This window comes from Phaethon lepturus, unplaced genomic scaffold (genome assembly GCF_000687285.1).
Source record: "Phaethon lepturus isolate BGI_N335 unplaced genomic scaffold, ASM68728v1 scaffold13436, whole genome shotgun sequence".
Taxonomy (NCBI): domain Eukaryota; kingdom Metazoa; phylum Chordata; class Aves; order Phaethontiformes; family Phaethontidae; genus Phaethon; species Phaethon lepturus.
The window spans coordinates 49,767-62,207 of NW_010548347.1; the positions used below are offsets into that span (position 1 = coordinate 49,767).

The 12,441-nt window shown below is 35.4% G+C and overlaps 1 protein-coding gene across 1 annotated transcript in view; it reads right to left on the reverse strand.

The window, feature by feature from the left end:
• The window catches only part of PPFIA1 (protein tyrosine phosphatase, receptor type, f polypeptide (PTPRF), interacting protein (liprin), alpha 1), a 59,784-nt gene extending 47,559 nt beyond the window's left edge, over positions 1–12,225 (reverse strand). The window contains exons 1-2 of the mRNA XM_010289934.1: positions 11,713–12,225; positions 10,332–10,595 (exon numbers count right to left, since the gene is read on the reverse strand). Of these exons, the coding sequence (XP_010288236.1) occupies positions 10,332–10,595 (264 nt within the window). The 5' untranslated portion in view covers positions 11,713–12,225. The remainder of the gene's footprint in view (positions 1–10,331; positions 10,596–11,712) is intronic.
• Between the last annotated feature and the right edge of the window lie 216 nt (positions 12,226–12,441).

Here is a 12,441-nt window from a genome sequence, read left to right on the forward strand (position 1 = left end):
ACAGGTTCTTTACATTTTATTTTTCTGTTTCTTTGTACTCTATCACCCCGGTTTACACGCCAAGTGAATTTACTAGGCTAACTGAAACTAAATATATCCCAATCTGTAATATTTGGAATAAATGCAACTGGACCTTCCATGAAAATGTTGCCCAGTTTTTACAAATAAAGGCAACTCTAAAGCCCATACAAAAAGAGTATAGTCTCAGGCCTTACAACAGTCAAGTCTGGCATTAAAACACAGGAAAAACTTCACTCAGCAACATAGCTTAAGTGTCAGAGTTGTTTAGGGCAAGGGGGCTAAGCTTTTTTTAATGCTCAAAATTTTGCCTGCCACAAAAGATTTCCATAATCAACAGCTCCAAACTTCCTAACTACCTGAACCCAAAAAGCACGTTACACCACAGAACAAAACCAGGGATATGAATAACACTAAAAGGCAGGGAAGGAAAAGAAATTAAAAAAAAAAAAAAGAGACAAGGACAGTCTCTTAATACGCTGTAACCAGTAACTGAAAAGAATGATGGATTGGTGAGGAACCTTGTCTGAGGAGAGGAAGAAGCTCCTATTCCACACTGGGCTACAAACAAAAGAAAGATGATGCAACTGGGAAACCCAGCAGCCTCTTACTACTCAGTTGAGAGGAAAGGTATGCTTGGCCCATTTCTCCTCTACTACCTCCCAGCATTGAAAACTTTCATAACCACCACACCAAATACAGAAGAATGTTACGCAGTCTCTAAAGACTACAGTTCCAACATGGGATCAGAGTTACACCAATGCATCAATATAAATAAGATTATGGGGCAGGGGGAAAGGACAGCTTCTTTTCTGCACAGACAAGCAGTGAGAGCTAAAATCCTAAAAAGTTTTTTCATTTCCACTTTACATGAAGTAAAGTAGTACCAGATTTCTTAAAACAAAGGCTCAGCTTTGGAAGATAACATTGTTGAACCACACCCTCAAAAGACATTCTCAAAACTCAAGCTGCATGTTCTAAAAGAAATAAATTACTACATGCACCTGCCTTATGTTTTTCAATGCAAAGCTAAAAAGTGTAATGACCTTCCAAGCCTTTTCCCCCATGAACTACAAAAAGCTGATAATACTGCATGAAAAGTATATTACTCATGAATAATAATTTAAAAAAATTTTACAGTGGTATCCCGAGGCATCTCTGAAATTATCTAAACCAAATTTTTAGTCATTCACCCAAATGTAATACAGCAAATAGAGAGAGCTTTGAAGACATATTCTGGAGTTACAAGTTTACCTAACACACACGTAAACATATAAAACCCCCAATCAGTTTCACTCATACATCCAAGACTGCCCTCCATACATGCTCTGCTGTTCCAACCTCGGTCTCTCAGGTGTAGAGTCATCTCTTTACACTCAGATTATCTGAAGAACTTCTAGTACTACAGGTAACTCTCTGAACAACAGAATCCAATTTAAATTTTTAAATGACCTTTGATTTGGGTCAAAAGTTTCTTTTATTTCTGGGTTTCCAAATTAAGACACAAAAGGTAGCCCGTGTCTTAAATCCTAGTAGAAGCAAGAGATTCAAGTGTCAGATGTCAGTCAGGACTTTAAATACAATACACAACAGAACCTTAAAGAATATAAAAATTACACAGAGTTCAGGCTCCAATGGGGAACAGCAAATCCACAGGTCTTACTCAAGCACAAACTACAGTGAAAAGCACAGCTAGTAACAGAATTTAGGTCCACTATTATTAATTCAGCAAGGTTAATGGAGACCCATGAACCCCACCATGTTACAGAACACCATTTCAGCTAGCAGATTTCCCATTTATGGATAGGAGTGCAAAGAAAAGGAGAGTTTTGACTATGACATTCAATTGGCAAAAGCATATATTGCTAAATTATTTTTGTGACAGGCTCATATAAGACATTTGAGAATCCACAACTCACCCACAAATCCAGAATTTCAACACTGCCATTGATCAAGACACAAGTCCTTTCAGATGCGTACAGAATTCCCTTTTCTGCCAATTTTCTTTTTTAAAATAATTTTGATTTACACAGTGAGAAAACTTTCATATCAAGCATTCTGTGAAGCACACAATAAACAATTCCACTTTCAGATATCTCTCTCCCTTTTCAGTGATTTGTTTCATGATTGTGATTGAAAATTCAGAAATAGTATTAAAACAGCTTAATAAAATTCATTAGTATTTACTGAGATAACCATGGACCCAGTACCATTAAAATAACAGGAATTTATTATCCTCTTTATTGAGTGAGCCCTTTCCACATCAAAGGAAGTTTTAGCTTTTACACCAAGGATTTAGGCAGCAGAAATTCATTTTCAAGTAACTCAAAATAAACACTGTTTCTCATTACAGGAAATTGTCAATGTTGAGAAGATGATTATTAATAAACTTTACCTGCAAGGTAGTTTCTGTACATGAACATACATAGTTAATCTTTCAACTACACATTGAGCCAGTCTAAACTTTGCATAGGTCAACACGAAAATTTGTTGTTTAAACTGCACATCTTAAGGTGGCTTTGGTTTATTTGGTTTTTTTTTAAACTATGTAAATTATTCAGCTACCTAATTATATCCTTATACTGTGCACTGTTCTATAAATTTGAGGTGGGGAAAAAAAAAATCTCACTTCTTGTAACAGTAAAGAGTTTATTAACCCACAGTCTACATTCTTTACTCGTTTTTACCAGATATGCTACCCTGCAATTCTTTATAAAAGGTAAATATGCATTTAAAAATAATATAATTTAAATATATATCAAATTTGGTTCTGTTCAGTTTATTTGGGAGGTAGGATTGAAAAAAGCAAGCACTGTGCTTCAGGGTATTTCTAGACAATTAGATGTGAAACAGAATTAGATACCAAACTCTACCGTACACTAGCAATAGGAGTAGGGCACAAAACAGCATGACTCAGAGCATACCCCTATTGAGACTACTGTTCTACAGAGAGGAAAAGAAAAAAATTTAAAAAAAAAAATCAAAGGCTGCCCATTTTCCTGTTGCAAATAGAAAATATTTGCTTATTTTCCAGGTGGAAGCTCTTTTTTCTCCTCGACAAAACTAGAAGGATATGCATATCAAATTTTTTAAGCTTTTTTCCACATGGCCCTATAAACAAGTGATGGTCCTTGCTTAAGATCTGTCCTGAAGATATCTGATTATATCTAATACTGGTGGTGTGTAAGGATGTTTTCTCTAAGGAATCTTGGAGCACATCATAGAAGTCCTAAAACAAAACATTATTTCTAAACATTTATATTTCTGAAAACATAACCAATGAAACAGATGAACTACAGGAAAAGATATGTTGACTGTTCTTATTCATATGTACCCATCAAAAGTTATATTTCAGATGCAACCAAAATTATGTTCTCGTTAAAACTTTCACTACCATCCTCAAAAAACATATCCTGAGTAGACTCGAACATAAACACATGAGCAAAGTTCAAGGATAGCCACTGTGGAATAGCAGAAGAGAAGATTAAGCAACAAAGCTTCTCTTCTGAAAAATGTTACAGCTCTAGCCTCTGTAGGAACAGGCCACAGAGCCTTGTCATGCCACTCAGAAGAAAAGGAGATAATTTTCAGTACAGCTTATAAAAGACCTAAGGTAAAGTCTGAAATAGATAAAAGTCATAAGCAAAAAACAAGTTAACCAACTATTCACATCAATTTACAGAGAACCTAAAGGAAAAGAATACATCAGCATGAAACTGAGCATTAACTTTCACAAACGTTGTAACGACAGTACTTCTCCAATTCTGAATATACAAACTAGGAAAGTAATCTCCTCAAGCAACCTACAGCTATGTATTCAGCTCACTACACAATTATCTGGAGTTTACAAAATGCAGAAACAGTATTTCCATGCACTCCTGTGAAAAAGTAAAGTTGAATAAAAACCTCATTCCACTCAACAGCAAAATAATAATTCTTCTTTCAGCCTGGAGAATGTGAAAACATTTTTCCTGGCAAGAATTGCCACACATTTCCCCATTTACGCTTGGAGAATCCACAGGCAGGCTTACAAAAAAACACATTTGGAAATTTATGAACATCCAGATTACCTAACACACACAATGCAAATCTACCCCTTCTCAGCATTTGTAGCTTGAGATCCATATGTGCAAGAGATTATAATAAGTATTTTCTAATATATGTCAACAGATATCACTCAGCCTTACAGACTTAAAGTGACTCAAGCTGCCTAAATTGCTAAAAGCAGCTTACATTGAGACCTCTATCATATTCCTTTAAAGCAGGAAAACTAAAAAAGGCAAAATTAAGTTAAAGTGTGAAGTATATTGAGTTCTAAGATGCTGTGCCAACTTAGGAAGAGCAAAAACCAAAATTACTAATATACAGCTAAAATGTTCTCTCCAAAGTTTCAAGTTCTCTGACAACGTTGTTAACTATAAGGGATCTACATATATCAAAACACAGAAAAATGTGTTCTCTTAATTGTAAGATCAAATCCTACAGTGACAAAAACCAACATCCACCTCTCCTAAATAAATACCAGAAAGGAGAAACCAAATTCACAGCCTAGTGGATGTTAAAACACTAAGAACTTGCAAGGAGTGGGGAAATTGTATTTTTAATTCATATTTATGTTTTTAAAAAATCCAGAAGTTTTTCTTTTTTTTTTTTAAACATCTAGATGGAAATTGCAACTATGTAGCCACACTGAATCTTTAAGTCTCGCTAACAAGCACGTTTAATGTAGTTTTTAGTTACACTCTTTTTAAGAGTAGAGAAAAAAAATAGAAGGGCTTGCAGACAAAGAATTCTCAGAATACCAAAAAAAATACTACCTGTTGTACAAGAGGCTACAGGCAAGTTAGCATAGCTGAGTATATATGTGAAGTCCACCAGGTTCTAAATATGCCATATATTTTTAAAACAGCTTGTTTGGATTATAGCTCTTTCACCCAATCTTACATACAGCATGTTTGTTAAACTGCAAGTTAGACTACAGCACACCAAACACTAATAAACCCATTATCAGACATTTGTACATAGTAACAGAGGAGTAGGAAAAATAATCACTAGCTCATCTTCCAGGGCTACATCCACTATTAAAAACAAACAGTTCTGTGTAGTCACCAAAACCTTATTCCCATAAATAAACTAAGGAAAATAAAAACATCAGTTTTGGACTTCATAAAATCTTTTTATTAAAGGGATAGATGGGACACCATAACAGTACTAAAGTTCATCCTCAAATATAAGAAAACTTAAAACTAATTCTAAATTTTATCTAGCTAAAAGGTCTATTTATAATCAAGATAACCTAAATTAAAAGCACACTATAAACAGCAAGCTGCTAACAATAGGCAAGCAGATGTCTGTGGGGTAGGGGTGGGATGTTTCAACAAACAAACTCACCCAAACATATTTAAATGAGAAACTAAGAAGTCAGAACAAATGCTAGAGACTCAGTCCTCTCCTCAATATACTCCACTATATTACTTAAGCATTTTTGCCCAATCACAGAGCATGCTTTCAGGCAACTTTTGTCCAAAACCTTCAGAATATGAAGTTGTCTGTTTCTATGCCTTGAAAAGGAAGAACCATTTGGGAAGTTGAGGTTTATTGATAGAGTCAGTGAAGAATTCTGAACATTAACTCTTATCTCCATCTGACTTAAAGTAGTGTAGATAAAGACAAATCTATCTCGTAATTTACTAACAGTAAGAGCCAAGTAAGATTTAGCAACTGAAACTCAACATAGACAAGACTAAAATTACAGTTGTCTGAAAATGCAACAGGGTCATGTTCATCCTTGCTGTCAGAACAGGATGAGAGAAATGGAGGACACATCTGCTCTGACATACATCTGCACATCTGAAATCCTTCTGGATCTCTATAATTTCTGGACACACGCTGTCTGCTGAGATTAACGTCTTATTTAGAAGTCAGCACCACATCTTGCTAGAGTAAGAAGTATAAGCTATGTCACCTCAAGGCCAAATACTTGTGCAACTCCATTTACAGTAGTCACTTAAAATGCTAAGGAAATTTCAGCTGCTGCAAAGTTTGGCAAGCCCTTTACTTCATGTACTTTCTGCAACTGTGTTCTTCATATTATGTACAATTCAAAACCTCATTTCTACATCTATGACATCCTGTATTATTTAAAACTTGTCTGGAGGAAATCCAAACACCACCATTAGTAAGACGTCAACTAAATCCTTAAATTCATCATTATAAAACAATAAAACAATACCAGGGCAGTCTTCAGACCAAGTGTTTTGATATTTCTTACATGTGAGACATCAAACAGTACTTCTGAGATTGCCTAAGGAAGATCATTCTGTAGAGACATACCTAAATTTAACTGAACACAAATATAAACAGACACACACTATCTTTTAACTGAAGTGTGCAGCAGTGATAAAATATTTACTATAGATAGAAAGCAACTAAAGATGGCCTGCTGCAGACTCACTTTAAATTAAAATACAATGAGCAACCTAGTAAAGCCAAAGCCAAACCAAAATTATAGGCAGGGTTTTTTTCTCCACTTTTAACTCCACATTACAGTAAAGTGCTTTTATTTACACAGAGACACACACAGCCTCTGACAGAAAGTTCTCATCTGCCCCTATATATACACCCATTGCTGAATACAGAAATTCTGAAAGAACCATCACAAATACAGAAAAAACTTCTAACTTCTATTTTACTTACCTTGCATACAAATGAAAATAAAAAATGATAAATTTAAGACCAAAAGATTAAAGTGCAACATTAAGATGAATCTTAATAAAAGTGTTGCTGTATTACAGAAGCGTAATATTTGTACATCAGCTTACAAAATTCTTAACATACGTATTAAAATTGTCATCCTGATAGAAGTTGCTGTGAATTTATCAACTGTGCTTTTATTTGTGCTAGGTGCCAGAGCCTCTGTAAATTAAACTCTAGCCTTCTCCATCCAAAACAAGCATCATCTTGTCATTTACAGAAACATCTACATGAAATTCTACCAGCAAAACGAACCCTAGCCTGCAACACCTTAATAGCAAGAACTAGTAGTCACTTGGACCTCATTTACCTTAAGTTCACAATTTAACTTTTAAATGCAGTAGCATCCTGTATGTTTCACAGATTAACTTATAAATTTTGAGCACCCAAACCTTGAATTTTGTAGACTACGTTCTGGAAGGCACATAAGGGGCATAATTAAATCCACTAAGACCACAATTAAATCATAACTGAGTGTATTTACATTAAAAATAAAAGTTCTCTAAGTTCTCAAAGTAAAAAGCTCTTTTTCATTCTTTTTCTGTGAAAAATTCTAGGGAGAAGGAAGTTAATTTTAAATTCTTGCACAGCAATTTGATTTCATCAAGTTCATCTTTCAAGGTCAGAGTACTGTTTGACTAGAATCATCTGTAATAGATGGTAACTCCCAGAAAACAAAATACATTGCCAAGAATCCCGTTATTTTATCAAGACAACGTTGATTTATTTCATTTCCAGCTGTCCATACAAGAAAAACTTGCCAGTTTTACTCTGTGTAAATGTAAAAGATAAAACACATCTATTAGAATGCTATTCTCTCTGTGAATTAGACATCCACAACAAAAGTCGTCTTACTCTGAATAGCTGTTTCAGGTTTATGTGAGCTAGAACTGATGCCTTTAAATTACTAGCTGCCCACTACACTACAAGTAGACTAGAAAAGTCTACTTCTCTGACATTTCAGAAAATGTGCATCACTGTTGCAGAATAAATTGCCTTTACTTTTAGAATTTACATAGAATTCTATGATTCTACTTTTGTAATTTACAAGATGTGCAAATACACACAAGTATCTATTTTGTAACTATATACACAGCAGTATAAGCCTCTTCCTTATACACAGAAACTCAGTCAATGTAAGGAGTTAAGTACTGGGATGCCATTAGAAATTTAGTGTCTTCATACTAAAAACAGAGAAGTTTTAGTATAGAAGCAATCAATCTGGCATTCCTTTTATACAAGGAGTTTCCATCAGTCATCAGAATGGTCTAACTGGCTGATTCAGCTGAATACATAGAACAGGAAAAGTGTACATACAAACAATTCAAGTCAATACTCCTTAAGATAAAGTACTCCAAGATCAACTACAAAGACATGTTACAAGCTACATACCAAGTCTGTGGAAGAAATATTACATTGGTTATAGTGATCTAGTATTATGCAATTATACTAGTATTTGTACAAAACTAGTTAAATTGATCTTCACATCTCTTTCTACTAAATTGAAAACAACTACTATGATAAATTGATTAAAAAAAATTTTAAATGTACACTAGCCTCCTTCTTTCCTGAAAAAAATATAACATAGTTGTCAGCAAATTTAAAGTTATCCTGCTTCTACCCCTCCTTGAAATCCACAGCTAAACAATGGGTCATTTGAGACAGTAGTTCAAAAGAATACTCAGCTTGAAATAATTAACCAAAAAGTTTGAATACTTTCAAATATTACAGTCACCAGTTTTCCTCATGAACACTTATTGGAATTTTTAAAAACCCAAACATTGTTTCACCTCATCAGAAATTTACACCTATGAAGTAACGACTCTTTACCATACCACCACCAAAAACTTGTCAAATACAGAAGTTATTTCTGATTGTAGCAAGCATCATGAAATATTTTTGACTTTTGAAAGCATCAATTGTCACCTTCCACAATCATTTGAGCTTAAGCACCACTAAGGACAAAAGTGGCACAGTTTCATATCATGACAACAGTATTTTTCAACAGCTACAACAATATACAAAAAATCCATATACTGCTGTATGTTTATATAAAATTGCAGTAAAATTTCTCTCTCAATTCAACTATGAGACTTGCTTTCCTACAGATTTCACATGAAACCACACAATTATGACATTCCTGAAAGTGGGAATTGTTTCAACTGCATTAATCTTTTAGAAATGTTTAGAAAGAAATGTTTACATGTAAGTAGCTTACTAGATTTAGGAAAGCTGAGAACTGAAAAAGGAAAAGAGTAACAGTACAGTTTAGAGCTTGGGTGATTCTACTCAGCCACAAATCCAAGCATAACAGTTTACAGATCATACGATTGGTTAATGGCATCCATTAATGTAGCAGATCTGAAATAGCAGCTAAAGAGAAGCCACAATTATTACAACAAAAAAAAAAAAAACACAAAGAATGATTTTTGCCTGCAGCACATGATTTAAGACAGGGAGCAGCAAAGGTTGGAAACTTCTCCTTTCTGATTTCCATTCATGCCATTGTAACGCAACTAGATTAACATGTATTACTTTTTAGTTTCTATCCCTGAGTAATTGCCAGTACCAATTACCATACCAAGAGTCATACAGTGATAACATTGTAATGACAGCAGTGGAAACAGAACAGTTTAAGACTACTGTTTTAAAGGGTATAAACAGTAACTACAATATTTAAGGATACGTAAACATTTGTAAAAATATTAAGTATTTATGGAATAACATATGCAAGTATAACATCAGCATGACATACTTGGGACAACAACCAACCATGCTAGAAAGTGCAAGGCTATAAACAGTTAACTGACACCCAAAAGCAGCCTCTGCTTTGCCTACAACCAAATGCTTTTCAAAGTGTTCAAAGTTCAATTGTATTCTTTTTAACTAGAATGGATAAAAACCAAGACACCAATCACCTTTCCTAACTACACACTACTGCCTTATGTAACACATTTAGCACTACAGGCTGTATGTTGTTACACTGCATCCTCCATAAATCAGTAATTACTAACTCCTAGCAAGACCAAAAAAGAAAAAAAAATCCAAACTCTCCAAAAGGAACTGAGTTAAACAACACACTTGGACTTCTACAATACCATGACAACTCAGCACGTATTCACAAGGGTGCAGTCTTAAAACTTTTCAAGTTTTTAAACTGAAGTCCACAATGGTATCAGAATGGCCTGTAAGTAAATCTTAAGCACGTGAATAAGGCAATTAGAAACAACATTAAAAAAAATACTAGAGACAGAAGAAAGTCCATCAAGTTCTATTAAACAAAATTACGTAGGTATGACTTCACACTCAGGCTAAGCCAAAGAAACACCAGAAACTGGGAAAGCATACTGGAGGGAAAGGGATGATGATCCCCACTTGCCCTTTTACCTTTCTCAAAAGTGAGCAAGCACCTACAGACTCTTCAGGAAAGTACTAAGCTGGATACATCTTCCCCTAACATAACCTGACTCTTCAGTAAATTAAATATACAAAAAGCCAACAAAATACCACAAAGAATACAAAAATTATCAAAAGATACCTTCCTTTCAAAATGTCCATACCTGTGGAAGTGCAGTATTGAGCTGTCTCTGCAAGGAATCTCTCTCATGACCAACTTCATGTAGCTTGCCCTGGGTCAATGCTAGCGTCTCCTGAGTTTCTCTTAGTGTTTCCAGAAGGCGATCCCTTTCTTCCAACATGGATACCATTAATTGCTCAAAATGGGAATCAGCATCTGACTGTAACGGGGAACCTGAACCATGGCCTCCATTTCCCCCAGAGGGAATCTCTGCCTCACTGATGGTTGGCATCACCTCACACATCATCTTGAAACAAAATAAGACAAAACAAAGACCATAAATTTAAATCAAACAAATCTAAACAGGATAAGCAAAGGAACTTTGGATACTACCCATAATACCAACTTAGTTCCCCCAATGATAGCATCAGCAAAGGTTGCCAACACCTTAGTGTTTGCCACTATTTCATTAAGACTGCGCGAGAAGAGGTATACAATCAATTTAATCAAGGCATCACTTCATAATGAGAATCTTGTGACTTCTTGCAAAACCAGATTTTTTACAGCTACGTTTCAAACTGTGATCTCATTTTAATGGATTTATATTTTTGTTAGGAGTAAAACTGCTGCCGAGATCTTTAAAAAAACAAAGATAAGGCATGCAGCATGCCACCAAAAATTATACACTTAAACTAGTAACTGATTACACTGCATATTTTGAGAATCATTATCTGCTTCTTCCAACACCTGAAACATACAAAGATAGTATCTAAAAAGGTAGTTTGAGCTTAGGCTGGTTGTAGAAAGTCTATGGTAGAAGTGATGCATGTACATTAGTGGTAAATCCAAATAGCCTAATTCAGGAGATACACATGTAAAGGAAGATAAAAAGCAAAAAATTAATTATGAAATGGTAGCAGCTCTCACCGTGGATAACAAAAGGTAAGCAAAAATACTTAAAGGCAGAGTATGAATACAGTTAAGAATTAAATGTAAGTACTGTACTACTGTTAAACTAGAACGACTTTTAAGAGACCCTAAACAGTTCCTCACAAGAGACTAAGGCATCAAGCTTTTAAAAAGCATGGAAAAAACCCACTAATACAATTACTGTACACTCTCACTGAACCACTAAGACTTCTAAAGTTCTTCAGACAGCCTCTCTCAACATCACAAACCTACAAGAACCAAAGGCAAATCTGAAAAAATAGTTCTTTCAACCTCTCAGGTACCACAAAGTTTATTCTCAGCCTTATATTTCACATTCATATCTGAACACGTTAAAGAACAATTAAACTTATTCTGAGCCTTAGTGCAGGTCCTCTCAATCCCTTGAAAGACTCGGAGCAGCCTGAAGTGCTTTGTAACATTTTCATGCATGATTACCATAAGCCCTGTATTTTCAGCACCACTACATTATTTACCTTGCTGAAAAAAATAAGGGTTGGAAAACAGGCCCCAGGTTTCCTGCAGTACCAGTTCTTCTCTGTTCTTAGTACTTTTTTGTTAGCCCCAAAAACTTTTTGGTTTGCAAAGCATCCATTCAGCTCTAGTCCAATGTCTATTTAATTGAAACACCCCGTGTACATGAAAACAAATAAACCTGCCGAGTAAAGAGCAGATCCAGTAAAAAGCAGCAGCAGCTTCAGCTAACTAGCCAAGTCCCCAGAACAGAAGAATCTGAAAATAAACTGCCTCAGCTTCCCATCCCTCTATTACTGGCCAATAGGTCCTGCAACAGCTGGAATAGGGGAATCATGTGCTGAGAGAGGAAAAAAAAAATTGTAGTCTGATGCAGTGGTGCAACAAGCTTCAATAGTTCATCGCTCATAAATTCCACTCAGGTCACAATCGCATTATTAAACACAGTACGGACAGCATGGGAAAACGGCACAAACTTCCTCGTAAAGGATTTGGAAAAGCCCTCCTTCTTTTCTCTTCTGTTAATTCCAACAGGAGGCTCTCCTTCCAGTTTCTTGGGTCTTAGTTCAAACATTTATAATCCCAAGAGCAAGGCGCTGGTATCGCTTTGAAGGCGAGAAGAAGGGAGACCTGTTGTGTCCACTGCTAGTTCTCCACCCGCTCTCGCCCCGGCCAGTCCCACCGACGATGCTCGGAAACAGATATATCCAGCCGAGAGGGGTGAAAGAAAC